The 24,703-nt window shown below is 37.5% G+C and overlaps 1 protein-coding gene and 1 long non-coding RNA gene across 5 annotated transcripts in view; one reads left to right on the top strand and one right to left on the bottom strand.

Annotated features, from left to right (window-relative positions):
- Positions 1–24,703, top strand: part of SLC16A4 (solute carrier family 16 member 4) — a 48,307-nt gene that overhangs the window by 6,491 nt on the left and 17,113 nt on the right. For 2 of the 4 annotated variants that reach the window (XM_032625717.1, XM_032625709.1), the window contains exons 4-8: positions 577–720; positions 901–1,062; positions 2,342–2,857; positions 4,782–4,993; positions 6,068–6,161. In XM_032625717.1, the coding sequence (XP_032481608.1) occupies positions 577–720; positions 901–1,062; positions 2,342–2,857; positions 4,782–4,993; positions 6,068–6,161 (1,128 nt within the window). Of the gene's footprint in view, positions 1–576; positions 721–900; positions 1,063–2,341; positions 2,858–4,781; positions 4,994–6,067; positions 6,162–15,581; positions 16,106–22,757; positions 24,586–24,703 lie in introns of those variants that run through there. The other 2 variants (XM_032625700.1, XM_032625689.1) reach the window with 2 other exon arrangements.
- Positions 7,621–8,839, bottom strand: LOC116750721. The gene is made up of 2 exons (XR_004349074.1): positions 8,349–8,839; positions 7,621–8,101 (listed from the first exon to the last, which is right to left on the bottom strand). It is a non-coding gene; the product is annotated as an uncharacterized LOC116750721 (long non-coding RNA).

Below are 24,703 nucleotides of genomic sequence, written 5' to 3'. Positions count from 1 at the left end.
AAAAGGACTTGCAGTGTTTAGCCTCCGCTTGACTTGGAAAAACTAGAAAAATTAGTGCTTAAACAAAGAAAGGTGAAGAATCCAACTATTTAATTCCATGATTCAATTTTCATGCCTTGTTTCTTTCAACAGTGTCTTAATAGAGGTCCAGTGAGCCAGTCTCTCAACTGGAATGTCGACCATAAAGCTCTAAAAGACAGAACCAATTCCTCTTCCTTTAGTTCTAGTTGGAGCTAGAACATGGTGTAGATAAATAATTGAACTTTGTTCTAGTCATAGGTCACTAGAGGCAACCGTTTTTTGCAGAGGTTTCATAATGCATTTTCAGCAAGCTTCCTTTCCAAACCTGCTTATTTACAATCTTTTCTTTAAAACAAACAAAAAACAACAAAACTTCTTCCTAAAAGCAAAATAGTGTGGGGCTGGGAATATTAAGAAACTCAACACAGACACCTTTTTGAAGGATACACAAATGTAGAGTCCTCTTATTTCCCTTCAGTTGCCCATTTAAACTGCACACCAGAAGATAAGGGATGCCAGTGCACATTTAACTAGCATTTGTTTCTTTTCCCCAAGGTCCCCTAGTTGCTGTTATTTGTGACATAATTGGAGAGAAAACTGCCTCCATTCTTGGGGCTTTCCTTGTTACTGGTGGATATCTGATCAGCAGCTGGGCTACAAGCATTCCCTTTCTTTGTGTGACTATGGGATTTTTACCTGGTGAGTCCATTGTAAAAGTTAAGACTTAAAAAAAAAAAAAATGGAACCAGGAACCTTCCCTTTTACTCTCCATGAGTTCAAAAGGCCTACTTATATTATCTCAGGTCCAGGAGAATATCTTGTCCAGTACCAAGCCACTTAATGTGAAAGTGATTCCAAGCTATTATGTTTTTCTTTTAGGTTTGGGTTCTGCTTTCCTGTACCAAGTCGCTGCTGTGGTCACTACCAAATACTTCAAAAAACGATTAGCTCTTTCTACAGCTATTGCCCGTTCAGGGATGGGACTGACATTTCTGTTGGCGCCTTTTACAAAAGTCCTGATAGATCTATATGACTGGACAGGTGAGTCATTCTAAGTTTCTGAACCATCAACTCTGTAAGATTTAATGTTGAGCCCTCTCTATGATGACTACAGAGGAAGTGAGCATGATTCTAAAGTAAAGTATTCTTCCTTGGAGAATATATGGCAAAAGAGACTCTGAACTACTTGCAGGCTTTGCCCGCCATGCAGGCAACTCAGAGTTCACCATAGAGTTCAAGTCTGAGGGGATGGAGGGCAATCTATGCGGCTGGGGAAACACACCTTTGCAGGGAAAGCGGTACTCCTGCGGAAACAAGGATCCTCTACTCAAAGCATTCTCTTCAAATTTTCTCTTTAAGAAAAAAATCTGCATTTAAAAAAGTCTCCTCCATCAGATTCACTAAAATAGATGGAAAAAAAATTGAGTGAAAAGAAGATTATGTTCCTTAATACTTAATCTTTTATATACTGTCAACTACAAATTTTCACAAATGAATAAAAACCGTTCACTCCACAATTTTCTTCATACCTGAGATAAAACATTTGGATTAAAATAACCTCAAAGTATTGGGGGAAAAAATCTATGTATATGTACATATATGTGAATATATAAGCCTATTCCTATCTACAGAGCAGTTTTGTTGAACTTTTCCTTTCCTGATTAAAAAAACCACCAGTAGTCTCATGGTGAACAAGACCAGCTGACAAATCCATAATACAGGATAGCAGAACCTACAGCTAATTCTACCTCTAGAAGCAACACACCCAAGTCACAGCTTTGGTCAGGACACGCTGAAGTCAAGCAACTACTCAGCTTCAAAGGCAACACTGGCATGTCTTCTTTCGAGGACATTTAAAACATCACCAGATGACAGGCTATCTCCTCTTCTAAGGCAGTTTCCAAATGATTCCCATTACCTAATTCTGTATTTTCTGTACCTAAATCTTCACCCTCCCTTCAGGATACTTAAAACACACTGTAATTTTCTAACATTTGAAATGACTTCCCCCCACCCCAAACCATTTTTTTTCCTTTAGCACAAATAACTCTCCTTCCATGCCCCCTAGTGGCACAGCTTTCCCCTTTTCTATCTGCAAGGACTCCCTGTTTTCACAAGGATACATCAGTATGTACGGCTAACAGTTAAGTCAACGGATTTAAATGCTTTCAGCTAAATACAAGGACAAAGCAGTGTTTTCAGGAATTACTGCACTATGACTGAATATTTAGTGGTGGTCTTCTGAGCCTAAGCATTAGAGTACTGTGAAATGAGAGAGGTAATTTTTAGCTTAACTTCTCAATTTCTCTCTCCTGTTTAGGTGCTCTTATATTATTTGGAGCAATCACATTGCATTTGGTGCCTTCTAGTATGCTCTTGAGACCCACCCATATCAAAAGCGAGAGCAATTCCGATATTAAAGATAAAAGTAGCAGCTTTTCTGCAAGTGGTCCAGAGGCAGCATGTGGGACAGAAACATCATGCCGCAATGAGATACAAGAGTCTGCCATCAGGGACAATACTATGCAGGATGGACAACCTGGTATAAGTTTAACAGTCTCACAAAATCAAAATGAAGAGTTCAACAATGAACCTAACAGGAACAGACTCTTCCAAAAAACTAATGAAGAAAGTTATGGGAATAAGACTATTTTGTGGAGCTGCAAACAAAAACTCTTTGATTTTTCTCTTCTTAAGAATCCTTTTTTCTACATATTTACGTGGTCTTTTCTCCTCAGTCAGTTGGCATATTTCATCCCTACCTTTCACCTGGTAGCCAGAGCCAAAACACTGGGGATTAATATCATGGACGCCACCTACCTCGTTTCTGTAGCTGGTAAGAAAGTCTACTTCAACCTCACCCTCAAAAGGAGAAACGAACTTAATTTTACAAAAATTTATTAAATTTAATTTTTAAAAAGCTTAAGAATAATAATTTTTTTAAAAAAGGAGTTGTGGGAAGGCCAGAAAAGCAAGTTTTTTGAGGCTGGCGGGAGCAGCAGGACTTTCCCTCCAACCTGTCACTGCATCTTGCACACAGGCTCATCCCTACCAGACAACGGACCCCAAAGCAAGTCTTATTTTCATATGTCAGTATCTAAGTATTTGTTGGATACCAAACTTTAGAAAGCTGGTGCTCAGTGACAACAGCCATTTTAGCAAGCAAAAACAATCCTAGGTAGGCTGCACAGTGCAGTGGTTGAAAGGATTGGTTCTGGAGCTAGACTTTCCAGGTTCAAGTTTTTGCAGTATATGACAGTGTGACCTTGGGCAAGATACTTGCCTTCTCTGTGTCTCAATTTCCTTGTAATATATGAATAGTAGCATCTACTCTCAGAAGGTTATTAGGATTAAGCAAGCAATGCATGTAGAGTTCAGAATAGTACATGAACCACTGTAAGCATTCAATAATGTTCTAGTAGTATTTGTAGCTAAGAATTTTTCCCCCTTTAACTCAAAGTAAGAGGATAAGATAAATAAGCATACTAAGGCTAGTCATTAATGGGTAGGCTAACACTTAAAATGAACTAGAATGAAAAAAAAAATCATTTTAGTTGAGTACTTATAAAAATGTATGGAAACAGAATGCTTGATCTAGAAGATATGGATTCTTTCAACTGACAAAATAGGGAGTCTAAAAAAATGAAAATGAATGAAATGGAACTGGTTTGCTCTATCTGGAAATTCTCAGTAGCTCAACATTAACTTTTCTCTTGCTAATTTCTGGAGAAGCCTATTTACCAAGCCCTTGCAAAACTGACTGCACCCCATTTCCAACTGCTTCAGTCAAATAAAACTTGTGTACACAAGAAAAAGATACATAGCTAAACTGACTTTTTTTCCACTAAAGCGTCTGGTAGTATCAATTTAGATCAGATTAGGGCTTCACAGCAGGACCAAAGAACATAATAAAGTTTCAATATGTATCCTAGGAAATAACTGTAAAAATAGATATAGAGATGGCAGTATGAATTTTTAATTCCTTTTCGTGGAGCAATTTATGTTTGAACCATAGGAAGAATTTTAAGTATAAAACAACTGCAGCTCATGCTCCTCTTGGTGAAAATCTTTCCGTATTTAACTGCTACATTAACATATAATAGGATAAAGGATAAGAATGTTCTGTTATCATAAAACTAAGTGAAAAATGTTATTCTTAAATTTTATTCAAGTTACACCATAGTTCCAGTGTTCAAGAGATGATCTCCCATTTCCAGACCTTCTACATATTTTCAAGTTAAACGTAATAGCCTTTGGAGAATGACTTAATTATCAAAACCTCATATACAATTATGAGTCTCAACATCTGTTTTTTTCTTCACCATAAGACTTTATTATTTATACTCCAGTCGTCCACCATATGACTTCCCCAGGACACTAACCTGTGGGTTTACTAATCTTTAAGAAATCTCACTTGCTCACCACTTCAAGGGAGGCCTACTGAGCCCAGCGTTCTCTATAACCTGGTATTCCCAGTTTGGCGGTATGAGTTTCCCAAACACAGTCAGAAAAAATACCTGGTGAGTCCTCTACCCAACTCTGAAGGAGCCTATCTGGTATTTTATTGATGTGTCTGGAATAGGTAAGTAAATGACAGAATCTATTGATAGACAAATGGAACCGTTTTTTTTTTCTCTTATGTCCCAGCCTCAGGATGAAGTCATATTACTTAGGAAAAGATGCCTTATGCATTTACAGTTTTCAAAGGGGCTAGGAAAATGGAATTAGGATTTCATAAGACCTTTTCAATATTGTTCCAGGTATCATTGAGACAGTCAGTCAGATTATCTCCGGATGGGTTGCTGATCAAAACTGGATCAAGAAGTATCATTACCACAAGTCTTACCTCATCCTCTGCGGCATCACTAACCTGCTTGCTCCTTTTGCCACCACATTTCCACTACTTACGACCTATACCATCTTCTTTGCCATTTTCTCCGGTGGTTACCTGGCATTGATACTTCCTGTACTGGTGAGTAGATGTACTCATTAATGTTCTTACACCATTTAGTAAAAGTGTTAACAATCACCTCCCCAAAAGAGAAAACATATTTTGTATTAATTTTATAATTAAAAACAAACATACTCAGAAACCTTGTAGCTGTATCTTATCCAGCTATTCATCTTACCTTGGGGGGGTGAGGCCGGGGGGGTGAGAGGACTATCCCCCCGTGGGAAGTGGGACAGGAAAGAAGAGCAAAATAGGGATCAGAAGGATTCCATTTTGCTTATCAGTCTCCCAGGTTAGACTTCTGTTCACTTCTTTCCTTCAGGTCCAGAAATTTCTTTGGTTCTAAGACACATCTTGGAAGAGTTCCTTAAAAGAAAAAAGGGCTTCCTGACCAGCACTGGCTTCTCTTTTGTTGAGAGAAGTTCTGTACACTTTAATAAGGACATTGTGTTTTTAACTCCTCTCCATCTTTACCCCAAATTTACATAAAGTCCTAGACCTGAACGGAACTGAGTAATACAAATACTTCTGGGTTTTTCTTGGAACCCCATGGGTTCTTAGAACTAGGCCCCCAGTGTGCTGCAACAGAATCCCCCGGAATCTTCTGACCTGATATCAATATTAGCAGAAGTGCTGCAGGATCTTATATGAGGCTTAAGCAAAAATCAAACTTTCTAAAGCTGAAATCCACTCCTGAGATATCTGATTTCTTATAAACCAATGGTTGGTATTCAGCCATAGGTGGATTCAGTAATACCACTGTCAGCTCCAACTGTAAATACCATTTCCTAACAGAGAAGAGCAGTGAGGTTCAAGGGAAAAAAGTATCCCTGAACCAATTAAAAGATTTTTAAAAAGAAACAAAAACCAACGTTCCTTACTAATAAAATGAAAACACTGTCTGCCTACTGAAATTACTATTCCCTATCTGCCTCAGCTCTTTCATAATATCAGGGTAAAATGCCATCCAAATCACCTCAGAAGTCAACTGTTCACAGTTTCAGATGACATACACAGTATTTGCCCCTCTGTAGGCAAAGGTCTCCACAGAATTTCACCCTCAATATGGCTAACATTGGATTCTAATCCCTACAGGTTGATCTGTCTGGGAATTCTATGGTACACAGGTTCTTGGGGCTTGCCAGTTTCTTTGCTGGGATGGCTGTCCTTTCTGGACCACCTTTAGCAGGTAACAGCTTACCCACATTCTAAGTAAACTTCAAAAGCAATGAAACAAAATGCTGATCCATGATTAATGGTAACACGGAACGACGTTATCAGGTTAAAAGAAACTGATGATTATCTCTGCTGTTCCTATACCAACTCTCACAACTCCATCACTAATCCAGGAGAATCTCAGGGTTAATTCAACAGATGTGCACTAGGCAGATTCTTACATTCTCTTGGGAGTCTTAGAGCAGGGATTGTGTATATATCTACTTCTCTGGGGAGACAATCCAGAGTTTTATCAGATGCCCAAAGACCTATGATGGTTAAAAACAAAAACAAACAAAAGCTGTCTTGGATTAAGGCCAGAATCTGTGGAGAGGATATGTGGGGCCACTGGAGAACATTAAATACAAGTAGAGTAAAACTTGGGGGAGTTCTGTTTTTAAGTCAACTTTAAGACTGAAGCATTGTTTTACATTCACTTTTTACCTATTGGGACATTTTGTGCTTGCTGAACATTTAATCTAAGACTATTAAAAGACTGCCTACTCACAAATTTCTTTAAGAAACAGACTTAAGCTTTAGTATCTTACACTATAGGTTCTCAATATAGTTGAATTACAAATTAGTACAGCATTTCCAATCATCCACAAAAAGGAATTCAGCCTAAAACTTACTTCTGCTTCCCTCAGTCCTGAAGACAGAAAAAGGGTCTGATCTTGTCCCACTATCATTTTTTTTAAACTAAGTTTTATAATGACATTAGATTTACACCTCTATGAACTTAAGACTTAAAGGCAAATATCAAAAGTATAAAAACTTAATAAAAGAAATTATTACTGAAGGTAAAACAATGTACCACTATCTGAGTTTCAATTTAGGTATACCCATCTAAAGGAAAAAATTACACAAATACACAACTAAGTCCTTATTTGCATTTATGAACACACCTCTTCCCATGAGCTCTAACTCAGCCAATACTTCGTAACTGGAAAACAGGCTAGAATTTTATAGCCCAGAATTGTTATACAGGGAGTGGTAAAAGACCAAGCACCAGAGGTGGCTAGCAGAGCTACTCTATGGCTAGTATCCAGGTCAGTGAAATACAGAGTTCAAATACAGTTTGCTGATGAATTTTTTCAATTTTGACCCTTCTTCACTGGCTGTCCTAATGATGTCTTGGAACTCTTCAAGCCTATTAGGCCAAAAGTGTAGGGAAGTAACAAATACCAGGGCACAGAATATCTTATTCAAATGATGAAGGCAAATAACAAAACTACAACATGTTTAGAGATAAATGTTTTTGTATACATTTAAAAATATTTAAAGAGTTCAATGTATGAGAAGACAAAGCAAGTTTTGTGAGGAGTATTACTTAAAAGGAAAAAGCTATAGATGTATGTGTGGGTCTTGAAACCAATTTGTTGGTCATGATCTTTAAAAAAATTTTTTTTTAATAAAAAAGGACCACGAGCAGATTAGAAATCAGAGTGCATCACTTTATTGTGAAACTTATTTCACACGCACACACACCTATGTAACAGAAAACATATGTGATGTAAAACACATTTCTTACTATTAGTGAGTCAAAAAAAAAAAGTTACAAGCCTTTTATTACCCAATGTCCATGATACCCTAGCACTGTATGTGAGGATAAAGACAGAGCTCATGGTAGAATTTTTACCTGCTAACTCTGAAAATGTTATTTAGGCAATCATAAATTTTTTAAGTTCTACAAAAACGTCAAAGGAAGTGATAAGGCTATTGCTGAAAGCTTAAGTACAGGTTTTTAGTCTGGGAGTTGCTCAGAGTATCTTAAACAAGATTATGATAATAATATATAATTCAGTTTATAATTAGTTTCCTGCTCTGTACCACGGTTTCTCATTGACTACAATGTAGTGCTAGGCTTCTTGCTGAAGGGAGACTTCGGGAGAGCCCTTGCTGTAGGTCCTTGCTCTGTGAAGTGACAAGAGGGTTTTACAAAGGCCATTAGATTTGTTACTAACTTCTGACTCCAGCAGCAACTACTAAAGAACATCAGAAATACTGAGTTACAGATCCACTCAACCCTCAACAGGTACAGGCAAGTTACGTTACTGTCTTTAGCTTTAACTAAATCAAAAGGCTTATTGGTTATAAAATATTAAATTCTAAACCAAACTTAGATCTTCCGAACTGTATGAGATGCTCATTTTTTACTTACCTAGACTTGTCATTACAAAAGGTGAAATTCCTATAAAAGATTACAGGCATTTAAAATAAGGAATCTAGCAAACAGTAAAATGTTTCACAATAATCCTCAGTCAAAAGACTAGTTAAAAATGGTACATGAATAATAATTTTCTCCTTCCTGTATGGAAATAAAAAAGAAAAACAAGTTAGTTCTATACAGCATATTTTAAAAATTCAAGGAAAGGGGAATATAAAGCATAGGAAACCCAAGGAATCATATAACTGAGATTTTTTAAAGTTACTTTTTTCTTTAAAAAAACGTAAATAGAGCATATGGGCAAGAAAATTATTTATACATCTTTTGTAATGGTGATTATGATAAGAAATACAGTGGCAACAAAATTCTCCATCAGATCTTGGTTAAAATTGACAGGGATTGAAATAAATAATAGTTTAAAAATTATACCCCCCCACTCCCCACAAGCGACCACCCTGCCCACTCCACCCCACAGCTCTCCCTATTCTTGCCAATACTCAGCAACAAATTCAATTTTAGTTAATAATATGGCCTGCTTCAGACTGGACCAGTTTCGGGGTTTTTCTAGTTTCCTGACCTAGGCGGTCAGTAGACCCAAGGATAGACCAAATGTCACTGTTCATCCAAACCCAAATGCTGTTTTTTGCTGGTAGATGGCATCCAGAACTATACACTGACACCAAGATGGAAGCCTTGGAAGGTTGTGGAAAAATAAAAAGTATTAATATTTTTAAAACTTAATATACATTTCTAATAGACCCCTGTTAACAAAAGTACACCTGCAGAAAGCAATCTAAATACAAAAATAGTGCCTTCGGCAAAAAAAACAAGTATACAGTCATATTCTCCAATGTACAAGACAGATATAAATTACTTATGTTAAATTCCTAGTCTTGTACCTGAGGTATTTGACGTATGAGCTCAAAATGCTAATGGCTGTTCAGTTTCATTTAAAAATAAAACCACTTGGGCTTCCCTGGTGGCACAGTGGTTGAGAGTCCACCTGCCAATGCAGGGGACATGGGTTCGTGCCCCGGTCCGGGAAGATCCCACATGCCACGGAGCAGCTAGGCCCGTGAGCCATGGCCGCTGAGCCTGCGCGTCTGGAGCTTGTGCTCCGCAACGGGAGAGGCCACAACAGTGAGAGGCCCACGTACCGCAAACAAACAAACAAATAAATAAATAAATAAAAATAAAACCACCAACAGCCCATATCAGCTGCCTATAAAACAAAACCACCGAATGTAGTTCCTCTCTCTTCCACATACACCCCCCTTTCCCAACTGATGAGTGCATATATTATGCTAATATTTATTTTAATATAAAAAATTTAAATCACAAATCTCTGAAAACTCCCTTAAAATGCCATAAATAATTTTGTTTTTGTTTTCACCACCAAAAATTTATTTTCCATCCATACAGGTGATTTCCCTTACCCATTTAGCCCTCCCTCCTGCCCCTTCCCCTCTGATAACAACTACTCTATTCTCTGTATCTACATGTTTGTTTGGTTTGGTTTGTTCATTTATTTTGTTTTTGTTTGGTTCACAAATAATTATTTGATTATAACTCAGTATTCATTCAATAATTATTAAGCAACTTATTAGCACAGAACTCTACTAGCTGCCACATGGACAAAGAGAAGACAAAATTATTTGTTCAATGTTCTTTCATACCTTATTGGATCATGGTATAGCATTCACTCTGTCAGCCACATACACTGCTTAACATTAGGACTTAGTCTAAAATGTCTAAAACTGAGAATTGTTAGAACTTGCATTCTTCTTCCACTTCATTAATTGAAAATTCGGTTGAGCCACTGTAACCCATGTCTCCATTTTCTTACCTTTAAATGAAGGCACCCTAAGCTTTGGTATAATAAAAATGACCTTAAAATATAGTAAAGCTTCACTCAATCAAGCAGATATTTCACAAAAATAATTTTTTTCAATAAATTCAAGGAGAGTTATTTCTAATGCCAAGTAACTATAAGTTGATTGTACTCCAGAATAAGCTAAAGGTAACTCGTTCCTAAAGAAGAAATACATCTCTCTCTTGCTATTATTATTATTATTTTTTTTTTTTCGCTATGTGGGCCTCTCACTGTTGTGGCCTCTCCCGTTGCGGAGCACAGGCTCTGGACGCACAGGCTCAGCGGTCATGGCTCACGGGCCCAGCCGCTCCGCGGCATGTAGGATCTTCCCAGACCGGGGCATGAACCCACGTCCCCTGCATCGGCAGGCAGACTCTCAACCACTGCGCCACCAGGGAAGCCCTCTTGCTATTATTATTCAACCTCACAATTCATCAGAAACACCATGGAGCAAAACTGGTAATTTTGCATTAACTTTTTCCAAGTTTTTTTCTTTTTTATAAATTTATTTATGTAGTTTTATTTATTTTTGGCTGAGTGGGGTCTTCATTGCTGCACATGGGCTTTCTCTAGTTGCAGCAAGCAGGGGCTACTCTTAGTTGCAGTGCGTGGGCTTCTCATTCTCTTATTGTGGAGCATGGGCTCTGGGCACGCGGGCTTCAGTAGTTGTGGCATGCGGGCACAGTAGTTGTGGCGCATGGGCTTAGTTGCTCCGCGGCATGAGGGATCTTCCAGGACCAGGGCTCGAACCCGTGTCCCCTGCATTGGCAGGCGGATTCTTAACCACTGCGCCACCAGGGAAGTCCTGCATTAACTCTTTATCTGCGTTTTACAAGAAAAGACAATGGCTAAAATGGAAATTCATCCATCTAAGCTTGTCTCTCTGTCCCATGAACACAGACAAGTTCATCTCCTCATGAAATGACAGGTCATTTCCTATCTCTATTACATCCTCATTTCAGATACAATGTTAAACAGATATTCCACCCAGTCCTCACTCCACCTTTTATCAACCATGCCCTCTAGAGTTTTATCAGTCATCTTGGCCTATCAGTTGAGAATTTCTCTACAGCCTGAAATTTTATTTGGAAAACAAACACACAAGCAACTCAACCTTTAGGTCTGCTATAAGTCCATTTTGGAGATTGGGGATACGGGGGACAAGTGAGAAGGCAGAACAAAGTTCTCTGTCCTTTAAATCCTGAGAAATATATTATACCCTGAAGAGGCAAAAGGAAACAATGTAAATCATTTCTTTATCCAGTGGTTATTTTCCCCATAAGCAACAAAACACACAGAATTTTACTTTGATACAGCATTCCTAGGATTAATGAATCCCTACAAAAGCATCAAAAATAAATTCCAAATAGCTCTCTATTATGGTTTAAAAAGGAGAGGGGGGAGGTAGTCCTTTCCTTGCAAGGCCAAGGAATCAAGTTTCAAAATCCTAACACAGACCACAATCTTCTTAATAAAACTTACAACACAGAGCCAATACTTATAGCACTACCAGTAAATCTTATGGCAAATTTCTATCATGAGACCTTCAGAGAGCTCCTGTCTTAAAAGGCACTGAGGTTTATATTTGCTAAACCATGTTTCCCAAGATTTTTCCCTTCATGGCACATACAGGAAATATTTGTACAGCACACCCTAAGTAAAATGACAAGGCTGCTAACAGCCAGTGGGCAGCTCCAGTGACCCCAAGAATGTGAGAAGTTCATTGTCTCTGCACACCTTGGAAGTCTGCCACTATTCTACAGCCTAACAGCTAGAAGCTCTGGTTCAACACCGGCCAGTCACTTACAGAATCCTCAACAACTAATTTGAACTACCATCAAGGAACTTTGGAATTAAGGGCCTTCTAGGGGTATTTCAAATCTTAACAAGATGACCAATAATAAACTTACAGTAGTAATCCTATTGAAAAGGATTCATAAATCAGCTAAAAATCAACTTCTGAGATATCAGATATGAATACTTTTTAGACAAGATGTTAAACTCATTTTTAAACGTGTATGGCTTAACCCATAAAATGATATAGAGTATCATTTTTAAAATGTTGACATTTAAAAAAATGAATTTAGATTCTATATTAAACATCAAACTTAAAAGATTATTCCAATCCCTTTTTTGTTGACTGTAAGAAAACTGGTTTGCAAAACTGTTTAAGGAAGTTGAGGCCTATCTTCTTAGTTGTTTTAAATTATCACGGGAAACATTATTAGATATTCCTACCCAGAACAAGGGTTACAGCTATAAAGAAGTAATTTGGACAACAACTTTATTGTATGTAAGAATCAACTGGGTGCCACCTAGGAGGAAGTATGCTTAGGAAGCCAATGAATTTGCACAATTAACATGCATCTTCAGTGAATCTGATGCAGGCAGTCTGGAGACACCAAGGAAATGCTTAGAGGGGACTTCAGCTTAGGAAGTCTGCACCAGTAGGCAGCGTACTCCTCAGAATGCTGGCTACATACAGTATTCCTTAGCATGGAGTGGAGGCTCAGATCCATTGCACGCTTTCCTGGACTGTGGCTGGTATTCTCTGCCACTCACAATGCTTTTGCTATGACCACAAAGAAACCCAGTCTTTTGAATGTCAATTTATGTGTGTATTTCCATTTGAAAATGATTAGAACGCAGTGGTTTCTTAACTACCAACAATAACCCTGAAACTGTTTAGGGTTGAAAGTGCATTTGTATACATCTATTTCGTGCTATTATAAAAAAAGTACAAAGACCTAATAAAATCAGATCAAATATACAGTCTTCTTCTTCTTTTTTTTTTTTTTGGCTGCACCACGTCGCGTGTAGGATCTTAGCTCCCTGACCAGGGATCGAACCCGCGTTCCGTGCAGTGGAAGTGAGGAGTCCTAACCACAGGACTGCCAGCCAATTCCCTACACAGTCTTATTTTACTTTCAATGGTGGGGAAAGGCTAATTATTCCAACCAAACAGAGATGTTTGGTTAGAGCAGCAAAGCTATGAATTTAACTTACCTAGTAGCCACTTAAATTTAAGCTTGATTATGAAGCTAATATTTTCATAGGACAATTAATTAATAATAGTACAATATAGTCCTGCATCTTACATTTCACCTCATATTTGCTATTATAAATAACATCTTAAAACCAAATACTCAACTGCACATTATTATCGTATGGAATGGTAATTAGATCTTAGAGGCAGAATTTTAAAATATACTAATCTCTCAATAATCAAGCATAAATGGGAGAAACAGATTTAAAACAAATTATTTCATTAAACTTTGCATTGGTTATTCCCTGGCAGTCCAGTGGTTAGGACTCAGCGCTCTCACTGCCAGGGGCCCAGGTACAATCCCTGGTTGGGGAACTACGATTCTGTAAGCTGTGCGACACGACATAAATAAATAAATAAATAGAAACTTTGCATGGAAATACATGGAAACAGTTCTAAAGCATGCTAAGTAATTCCCTGCCCTGGTAAGAAAATACACTAAATATCTTAATCTTTCACATTTCAGAAACAACATTCTGACTTCAAATGTGTGTGAAATGAAAGGCTTATAAGCAGTTTTCTCTTAAACTGTTTTAGTCCCTCCAGGATTTATAAAACAACTCAGTTTCACTATTTTTAGCTTTACCCTCCTGACCTTTTAGCAGCACTATCTACCTCCCTCTCCAAGAGTGTTACTTCAAATACCCCTGTCTTAAAATTCACAGGTTATATATAAACTGGTAAATTGCTATACTAAGGGACGAAGGCAAGAATGACAAAGGAAAAGAGGGGGTGCTGCTGCTTTCCACAGTTCCTCCTTCATAGAAATTTCTAGAAAAACTGACAGATTGGTCAACCATTTCTTAGATATCTAAAGGTCAATCAACATAATACAAAGACTTGTCCCAGTCGGTTTCACTATTTTGCTTAACTCCAAGAAACATTTAATTGAGGTCACTGATCAAACAGTAAAAGCAAGTTAAAGTTAGCTGAATTTAAATAAAACATTCCATTCATTCACTACATTAAGAAAAGGAAACAAAAAGCTAATGAAGCAAACAAACAAAAATTGAAAGTCTCTATCAGAGCCAAGTAAGAGAATAAAAAGGAGAGGAGATAGAGACACACAATCATAGACAAAAAAATAAAAAAAGGGTATACTCTACACATCCAGTGAGAAATCATGTTCCAAGACATAAGTGAAAATCAAAAGATACAATGTAAGCTCCATGCAGACAGATATTTTCATCCATTTTTGTCCATGGGTTTATCCCTAGTAACCAGAACTGTGCTGGCATAGAGTACCAAAATTTTTTGAATAAATGATCAGAATAACAGCCTTGACTTAAGGTTTTTCAAGATTTTAAATATAAAAACTTATAAAAGCCGTATTTTAAGTTTGCATCTACAAACATAATATGCATACAATAATCTAGAAAAGACTGTGACTCCCCGAGAGGTCCTGAGCCCTTTTTAGGGAGCCTGAGGTCAAAACTATTTTCATAATAATATTGAGACATTATTTGCCTTTTTCACAGGGTTGACTTTTGCAATAATGTATAAACATTGGTGCCTTGCACAAATATTCTTTGCCACCACAAGCTCACACTTTTTTTAAAAAAAAGCATTTCACCTAAGAAGTTCTAGTATGTGCCATTAGCCAAATGATTTTGAGGACCCTCCCAATTCTTGCTTTTAAAAGAGCACTTTGAGATTTCAGGGGGAATTATCGTCATTGTTTAACCCACTTGGCCAAGTAAGTCAGTTCCTTTTCATTTGTTCTCATAACCTCCTGAACCATCCATCCCCTCACAGCCTTTATCGCAGGTGTAATTTATGTGGTTAATACCAAATCCCCACTAAACTATATGGTCTATGAGGGCAGGGACCATGTCTGTTTTGGCTCATTATCATATCCTCAACACCTAGCACGTTGCTGGGAACACAGTAAGAATTCAAATGTCTGTTCAGTGAAGGAAAAAAAGATAATAATCAGTTCTCATTTTTTTCTTTGGAAAATAGTAATTCACAATACTTTTCTTCATAAGAATAGTGGTCTTCTAATAAAATTCATTGTAAAATGAAATGGTACGTGTTCCTAATTTTCTCCAACTTCCAAAACAAGACTGGAGATGGGCTCTGGGTTCACAATTACTTTTAACCCAACGTTTAAACCCCTAACTCAGATGGAATTGATTTAACTTCCTCAATAGAAAATAAGACAGGTAAGCAGCTTGACTAACTTTCTAATGGGTCACAATACAGACTAGTAAGTACAGGAGGCTCCTTCCTTCAAGGAACGGTTCATGGCTGAGAACTACTAATGGAAAGGTTTGCATCACTAACAGAAATCCTTCCTTCCATATAGGCTGGTTATATGATTATACCCAGACATACACCGGCTCCTTCTACCTCTCGGGCATATGCTATCTCCTCTCTTCAGTTTCCCTTTTCTTTGTACCATTGGCTGAGAGATGGAAAAACAGTCTGACCAGAAAGAGAGAGGACTGCAATCAAGTGAGAGCTTAACAAAAGAAAGTCTAAACTAGAAGTCACTGGAAACAAAAGCATGGAAGAAAAGTACCCGCATTTGTAAACTAAGAAGGTGAACCACGTAATTTTTTAAGGTTCCTTTTTGCTTTAGCACTCTGAAGAATGTCTAACTGGTGGTAAGAAAAGAGTAATAGCAACTTAAATTAAACTCTGTTAGTATTTAATCAAATAGGCTAAAATTTTAATCAGTTGAAGCAGTTACTTTAGATATTAAATGAAAATCAGAATGTACTGTAATAATAAATTAACCAAACTCTCAGTTGTGCCATGGTAATTCAGTCGCAAAAATATGTAAAGACAGAAAACCATTTTCCTTCATATAAAGCAGTATTAAACAGAGCCATTGAACTCTGGAATGTGAATGAACATTGAAACATTGTTTAGTGACTGGAAGAGTATACACCCCCCAAATAGTTTATCTTTGCTTCTTAACTAGAGATAATCTTTGTTTTCTTTCATTATTTTGTTTCTTAAATTTTCTATAATAAACATGTATTGCTATGTAATAAAAAATAAATAAGAACTGCTAAAAAAAGAAAAAACCCCACGAACAACAAACCTTTATTGCAAGATCATTTGAATAGTATTCCTACTCATCCAAACAATGTTACTTTTTCACTATATCTAATTATCTGGAATGTTCAAGCTAAATATCTAGACATATCTTTAGAACAAGTTTTATATGAAAGTTGAATAGGTGGCTCTTAACGGGAGATAAACCAAAAGATGTTTCTTAAATATGGAATAATTATGTTAACTAATTAATGTCACTTAGACTAAGCAACTGCATGTGGATAGAGAGCTCTTCATTATCCGGGTGATTTTAAAAGGAAAAAAAGATCACCCTAGAGTTCTCTGCAATACCAACCTCCTCTAGAATCTCCTTCTGAATGGTCCTCAAGACTATTATTACCATTATTATTCCATCTTTCCATTCCTCTCTGCTTTGAAATATCTATTAATTGCCTATAGAGAAAAATCCTAAACTGAAAGCCTGGTTTTAGCTCCAAAATGCCACACCCTCTCACTCTCTACGTGTGCCTTTGTACAAGCTGTGCCACCAGTTACAATCCCAATGGCTTGCCATTCTCCACCAGGCACGGTCTCACTTATCCTTCACAATCTGACTCACCAAAAGCCTCTGAAAAACCTCCCCCAGCATTGTCATTCTCTCCTCTGTAATCTCATCTAACTTTTTTTTTAATTAATTAATATATTTATTTTTGGCTGCGTTGGGTCTTCATTTCTGTGCGTGGGCTTTCTCTAGCTGTGGCAAGTGGGGGCCACTCTTCATAGCGCTGCGCGGGCCTCTCACTATCGAGGCCTCTCTTGGTGCGGAGCACAAGCTCCAGACGCGCAGGCTCAGTAGTTGTGGCTCACGGAACTAGTTGCTCCGCGGCATGTGGGATCCTCCCAGACCAGGGCTCGAACCCGTGTCCCCTGCATTAGCAGGCAGATTCTCAACCACTGCGCCACCAGGGAAGCCCTAACTTTTTTTTTTTTTAATCTTTATTGGAGTATAATTGCTTTACAATGGTGTGTTAGTTTCTGCTTTATAACAAAGTGAATCAGTTATACATATACATATGTTCCCATATCTCTTCCCTCTTGCGTCTCCCTCCCTCCCACCCTCCCTATCCCACCCCTCCAGGCTGTCACAAAGCACTGAGCTGATCTCCCTGTGCTATGCGGCTGCTTCCCACTAGCTATCTATTTTACGTTTGGTAGTGTATATATGTCCATGCCTCTCTCTCACTTTGTCGCAGCTTACCCTTCCCCCATCTAACTTTTAACAGAGCACTATATGAGCTGACATGTCAATCTTTTCCATCAGTCTGCAAGATCAACAAGATGGATCTATTTCCCAAGGGCCAGCACCAATTCTGGAACCAAATTAATCTGGGTTCACATCTGGGTTATCTTAAAAACGGCAGTTGGTCCTATTTAAAATGTATAGGTTTTACACTTAAATGTAAATGTCTAACATTCCTTTTACATTTCAGATGTAAGACAATATGAATAGAGCAGAAACAGTACCGCCTCACACAAACAGCAAAAATAATAATAAATCCAAGCTCTGCTACCTGTTACTATGTAACCTCGTGAAAGTTAGCCTCTCTGAGTCCCAATTTCCTCCTCTGTAAAATGAGGATACCACCAAGCTACCTCACAGCTATACTATGAGGATTAAATGAAAACATACTTGTACCAAGCAAAATACCCTTCATACACAGTAGCTGATAATTTCCTTTCTTCTTCTTTCTACATCAAAGCACAAGATTAAGAAAATCAATGATTTACTAGGAACCACTCTCATCCATCCCCCCTTCCCTCTTGAGCAATAACTGTTCTCAAAAGACGTTAACTACCTAGGGCAACTAGTTTCTTTCCTCCTATGAAAGCAAACTATACATTTTAAGCAGAACCAACTACAGCGAGTTCCCTGGTGGCCTAGTGCTTAGCATTCAGGGCTTTCACTGCCATGGCCTGGGTTCGATCCCTGGTTGGGGAACTGAGATCCCGCAAGCCGCGCGGCCAAAAACAAATAAAATAAAATAACCCACAAAACAGTAAAAGTAGAACCAACTAAAGAACTCCAAGTTGAATTCTGATTTACATAGGCTTTATGATTCTTACACAACAGAGCAGTTCTTCATCCTACTCCATGCTAATAGCCCCTCTAAACCTGGGCGGTGTGGATCAAGAAAGACTGACTCCCTAGACTACAGGAAGCTAAAGACTTCATAACTAATGTATTCACTATATTAACAATCAACTTTAAATGTTCCTATTCATTTACTCCTGCCCTTGAACAATATTATAAGATGTTAACACATTTCTAAGTAACCATAATCTAGAAATACTATCTCGGACAGATACAGGGTTTCAAGAAAAGCAAGAGTACACCGATTTTCTATCTCCTTCCCCCTCAAGATATCCCATGGGACAAAGAGGAAACAAAGAGGCTTAGCATGTGTTTGGAGAAGTAGGCTGGTGAAGAACTTTATTTCAACATCTAATACATACTAGTCACTGAGGCAGACACATTTTATATTTAATCTTAATTTAATATTCACAAACTTCGGAATAAAATACTATGATGACTATTTTACAAATGTATAAACTTAAGGTCAAAGTAATTAAACACCCAGTAAGTAGAGGAGTCATAACTCAAACTCAAACTGACAAAAAACCCTACACTTTCCCCTTCAGAAAACCCTGGCTTCTTAGCAGTGTCACAAGATTACGAAGCTAATTTAATTGTAAGCAGTTATCTTATAATAAATTCGTTCTAACTCAAATTGGCATAAACTTTTAATATCTAGATTGAAATGAAAATGAGGATGCAAAATACCTAAGAACCAAAACGAACAAATTAAAGTCACAAAACACATCTGCTACAATGCAATAATAATGTAGTTGTTAAAGATAATGAACTTTTTTAGGTCTTCCAATATTCACCAACCCAGACCAAAGGAGGTAATGCCTAAGTATGTGCCACTTATAATTCCTCAATACTAAAATATTAGTTGAAATGTTTATAAAGTATTATCTATAAATATACATATTTAGTAGAGCATGATAATTTGAACATAAAAGTTCAATAATACTTTCTTCACAGTTACTTGCTGAGATATTTAAAACTATTAAGATACCATTTCTTGCTGTTCTTACTCTAAGAAAATGTCATACCACCACTGTAAAAGGAATTTTCTATATACGTTGTTCATGAAATACTATTTCTGATACTAAAACTCTACCCACATGGAGCAACTAAGCCCGTGTGCCACAACTACTGAGCCTGCTCTCTAGAGCCCGTGAGCCACAACTACTGAGCCCGCGCACCACAACTACTGAAGCCTGCACGCCTAGAGCCAGTGCTCTGCAACAACAGAAGCCACCGCAGTGAGAAGTCCACGCACAATGAAGAGTAGCCCCGGCTCGCGGCAACTAGAGAAAGCCTGCGCGCAGCAATGAAGACCCAATACAGCCAAAAATAAATAAAATAAATTTATAAATAAATAAAACTCCACCTTACAGTACTTTTAAGTTTTTAAAGTTCTTTCCCACCTATTACCTCATCAGCATCATGCTAATCCTGTGAGGAAGATGGATAGGTATTAATATTCCTGTCTTACACCTAAGGACAAAAGCAAATTAAGACCAAGTTATTCGCCTAAAGTTACAAAGCTAGTCCTAATGGAACCAATTCTGAAAACTAATTAACAACGCTGATTAGATCACAGCCCCTGGCTTTTCTTCTCTAATGATTTTCTAAAAGTATAATAAAAGCAACAATTACTTAAATGGACTGAAATAATTTGTGATATTTTTCAAGTAATCTAGGCATATTAACATATGTGATGCTATGTTTTTTGCAAAAAATTAGCTCCTTAGCACATAAACTTGCCTAATTTGTAAAACTGGCTTTTTCCATGAGAAAAAAAAAAGCACACCGTGTATTAATATTTGATTTTAGATGTAATTTTTTTTTTCTTTTTTTTTTTTGCGGTACGTGGGCCTCTCACTGTTGTGGCCTCTCCCATTGCGGAGCATAGGCTCCGGACGCACAGGCTCAGCGGCCATGGCTCACGGGTCCAGCCGCTCTGCGGCATGTGGGATCTTCCCGGACCGGGGCACGAACCCATGTCCCCTGCATCGGCAGGCAGACTCTCAACCACTGCGCCACCAGGGAAGCCCTTAGATGTAATTTTTAAAAATCCAAACCTAGTTCCTCTGAGGACCTCATTATAAAACCAAAGCCCAATACTTATTAAAAGCCTTGAGTGTTTCTCTTAAAACAGAATCAACTTGTATAAGGCTTTAAGACATATATACATATATATTTGCCTCATTTGGCTACTCATTCACCACAAATATCTACCTAAATGTCTCACATTTATCACCCATGGTCTTAACATGGGGACACAAATGAAAAACAACAAAAGTCCTTGTAATCACCTTTAAATCGATCAGTTTAAAATTCACGTTTTAGGGCTTCCCTGGTGGCCCAGTGGTTGAGAGTCCGCCTGCCGATGCAGGGGACACGGGTTCGTGCCCCGGTCCAGGAGGATCCCACGTGCCGCGAAGCGGCTGGGCCCGTGAGCCATGGCCGCTGAGCCTGCGCGTCCGGAGCCTGTGCTCCGCAACGGGAGAGGCCAAAACAGTGAGAGGCCCGCGTACCACAAAAAATAAATAAATAAAATAAAATTCATGTTTTATTTCTATGAGAGGGAAGCTGGCATTACCTAGGATCACTGAGACAAATAAGACTATCATTTCTTTAAAAAGAAGAACTTACCCTCTGGTACTTTCCAACAGAAGCTAACATATTGTAAAAATCTATTTCTATCCAAAACGATGATCAGTAACAACCTAGTGACATTGTTTCAGGCATGCAGAGAATAAGACAGGGTGACCAACTGTCTGGCTTGCCTGGAAATAAGTGAGTTCCTGCGACCTATGACCCTCCGTTTTAAAAACAGGACAAGTTGGCCACCCTTACTAAGGAGTAAAGACACATCTGGATGTCTGGATACTTGACAGCAGGCAGCTAGAGACTAAAGTTTTTTCTGTCCACATTTACCAACAGTCACAAATTCAATTTATTTTTACATCATTCAAGCTCCAGGGAGCAAATAGAAACAAATAGGATACACAGTAGTACTTAAGGAAGGGAGGCATACAGTTTTAATGAAAATCTACTTTCAGGCATTAACTGACCAAAGACTTGTGAAGTGAAATTTTTAAAACGGAATTAACTTTCCCTATTGAAAAATTTCCAACTTTCGCTTTTACACTATTTTTACAAAACTAACAATTTGGGCCAAAATAAAGCCAAGATGTCCCACTCTTTGGTTGGTGTCAACCAACTTCAACATTCTCTTAGCAAGGAAAAGAGAAATCTATCCCTTATGAGCAGTACTTCATGACCAAGGAAATGATAGACAAGTTTTAAAGAACAAGAGCTAATATTACCTTCCTTCAATATCCCAACTAGTCAAAGTTTTAATTTACAAACACCAACCTGTAGATCAGAGGAGTTTATCACACTTGATTAAACCATTTCAAGCCTAAATGCCCCAGCTGTGCAGCACAGTCCTCTGAAGCCATAGTAATAAGATAACTCACCAACTGGCAGGTGTCTTAGGTTCTACGATTAATGGGTGTCTGCCTGGATGAGAACACATGTATGTGCCCAACAGACGACCTCGTCCTGCTTGGCTAAGAGAGGAGAGAAGCTAAAAAACTAGTCAGTTGTACAGTACTTGTTTTATAATGGAAAGAATCAGACTCTGCCCCAGAGAAGAGACTTACAATTCATGCAGACTTTTAAAATGTCCTCTGTACATATTTTATACCCCAATTTTCACTTACCAGAAAACGACAATAAAGATCTAAGAGGATAAAAACCAATTTTATCACCCCGAAGTGAGATATAAGTGAAAGTGAAAATTATCATACTGAGTTCACTGCTTCAAGAATGTGAAGTCAGAGTCACGAGAAAAATAAATCCATATTTAAACCCTCCTATTACATTTAATGACTTGATGTCAGTTTCCACTCAAGTAAAAATCAGTAGTTCATATTTGCGTTCTAGTACACTAATGTATATATCCTTATGTGAAAACTGATACCATGCCACAGTTAATACGGGTTTATAAATATGGAGTTTAAAAGAAACTTACCCTTTCCCTTTGTGCAGCTCTGACTTCCAACCCAGTTTCTATAGAAACAGAAGGACAAGTGCCAATGCCAGAAGTCTGCCAATTAGAACTCATCTTTTAGTTGCTGAATATTAAAGCCATATCCCAAAGTCGGCTATAGGTTTTTGATTGTCAGTAGTTCCTAAAAAGAAACCCAGGAGGAAAAAAAGACATTTTAACCAATTACTATACTTAGAAATGTTCCCTCCTTTAAACTTGGCTATTAAAAAAAAATAGAGGAGGTAGATCCAATACCATGTGTTAATTTTTTTTTTTTAAATTAGGGCTTCAGACATCTCCAAACTTAAGGAGCAGCAAATAGAAGAAAAGGTGTCTCTGAAGGTTCAAAATAACTTTAAACCATTAATATTAAAGAAAAAAACACTCATGTATCACAGAAATAAAGTATTTTCAACCACCAAACCTTAAAGTTCAGATGAATTCATCCTTTTCGTGGAATGAATTTCCAGTAAGATTAATAACACTGCAGAGGGTAAACTTCATAAATGAAATTTGTCAGGAGAGATAAATGATACAGGTAAGTCTCCACTAAAAAATAAAAAAACACCTCTCATGTCTCAGGAGAAATCTATAAATCATAAAACCACCCTAGAAAAGTTTTCTAGAGACACTGACATTGCTGTTCTTAATGAAAAATCCCTCTAAAACACATATGCCAATTTAAAAATTAAAAACTTGTGGGATGAGAATAATCTGGCTGCAATTTTTCATTTGATATCAACATGGTTGCTTGGTTAATGTATTTTAGAATCTTTTATCATAAAAACTTATGCATTAAAAATAGCATTTCTGTATCTAAATTGATATCATGCAATTTACAGTATTTTCTGAACATTCACATTGGTCCATTCCCTTCAATACATACAAATCTTAACATTCATTATTTGTCACTGTGAACTTTAACATAATTAGATTCTTGTTGCTATGTGAGGAAAATCAGTTTATTAATGAAGTTATTATCATACAATTAAAAACAAAAGCAATTAGGAACCACTCTTCAGTCCTGTCCATACCCATGCCCTCCATAGAAAGCTCTGAACCTACCTCTACCAAATTTTCTAAATTATGGGGTACCTATCAGTACAGTGTCTCAAATATCCTCACCTGTATCTATAAAAAAATAACATATTCTATCTCACAATGAAAAGAGTGGGCTAGAACAGAAGAGGAGGGAGAGAAAAAAATATAAGTGTAACAAAATAAGCAAGAACCAACCAACTAGGAAAGACAACAATAACCCCTCCCCTATCTTGGTGGCAGAGACCCTCTGGTAATTCTCTAGTCACCAGAAGCTCACTACCTATGAACTCTTGTTCTTACTTTTCTTACTGAAATATTTTTTTTAAATCTTTAAAGTAAATGTCATTGACTAATGCACAAATCTGAGAATCTTATGCATGAGGGATAAGATTCTAATCACCCATTTTTACTACAAAGGACATTTATATATCTGCATCTTAGTAAGTACTTCTCAAACCTTCCAGTACAGAGGAATCACCTAGGGATCTGAGTCCATTCAGTGGGTCTGTGTGAGGCCTTGCAATTCTACATTTCTTAACAAGCTTCTAGGTGATGCTATTACTGCTGGTCTGAGGGCCACACTTTCAACAGCAGAAATTCTAGAAGACTAAACAATATACATACTCTACTGAATCCAAATTATACTCTGAAAGTTTTTCGCTTTGATGTTCAAACAGTTTTTAAGAGGCTGATTGTGCGTGTGTTGGTCCGTATGTTTAAGATTTGTCTCTAGGGCAGTGGTTCTCAACCCTGGCTACATACTAGAATCACGTGGGCACTTAAAACAACAGTGGGGCCCTGGCAGAGCCCCACTGTACCTAGATCAATTTAAATAATCTACGAGAGACTCCCAGCTATTGGTACTGAAAAGTTCCTCGGGTGATTTTAATGCATAGCCAGGTTTGAGACCTCTGCTACAAAATGCAGAAAAATTCTAAAGAGTGTATTTATTGAAGTGTTTCTCTATAAAAGAATATACACAAATGATATGCTTATCTTGGGAGCAAGGTAAAACTACTGACAGTCAATTTCTATATGCTAAAATACAATTTTATCAAACACTTTTCTCAATATGCCTTAAAAATATGTAATAAAAATATATATTTATATGGTGCCTCAAAGTGTTAATTTTACCTGTAATAATATTTCTACCCTGAACATAGATGCAATAACAAGCTTATGCATGACA

Source organism: Phocoena sinus, chromosome 1 (genome assembly GCF_008692025.1).
Source record: "Phocoena sinus isolate mPhoSin1 chromosome 1, mPhoSin1.pri, whole genome shotgun sequence".
NCBI classification, from domain to species: domain Eukaryota; kingdom Metazoa; phylum Chordata; class Mammalia; order Artiodactyla; family Phocoenidae; genus Phocoena; species Phocoena sinus.
The sequence above is the reverse complement of the archived record's forward strand: the minus strand, read 5'-3'. Positions and strand labels throughout refer to the sequence as shown.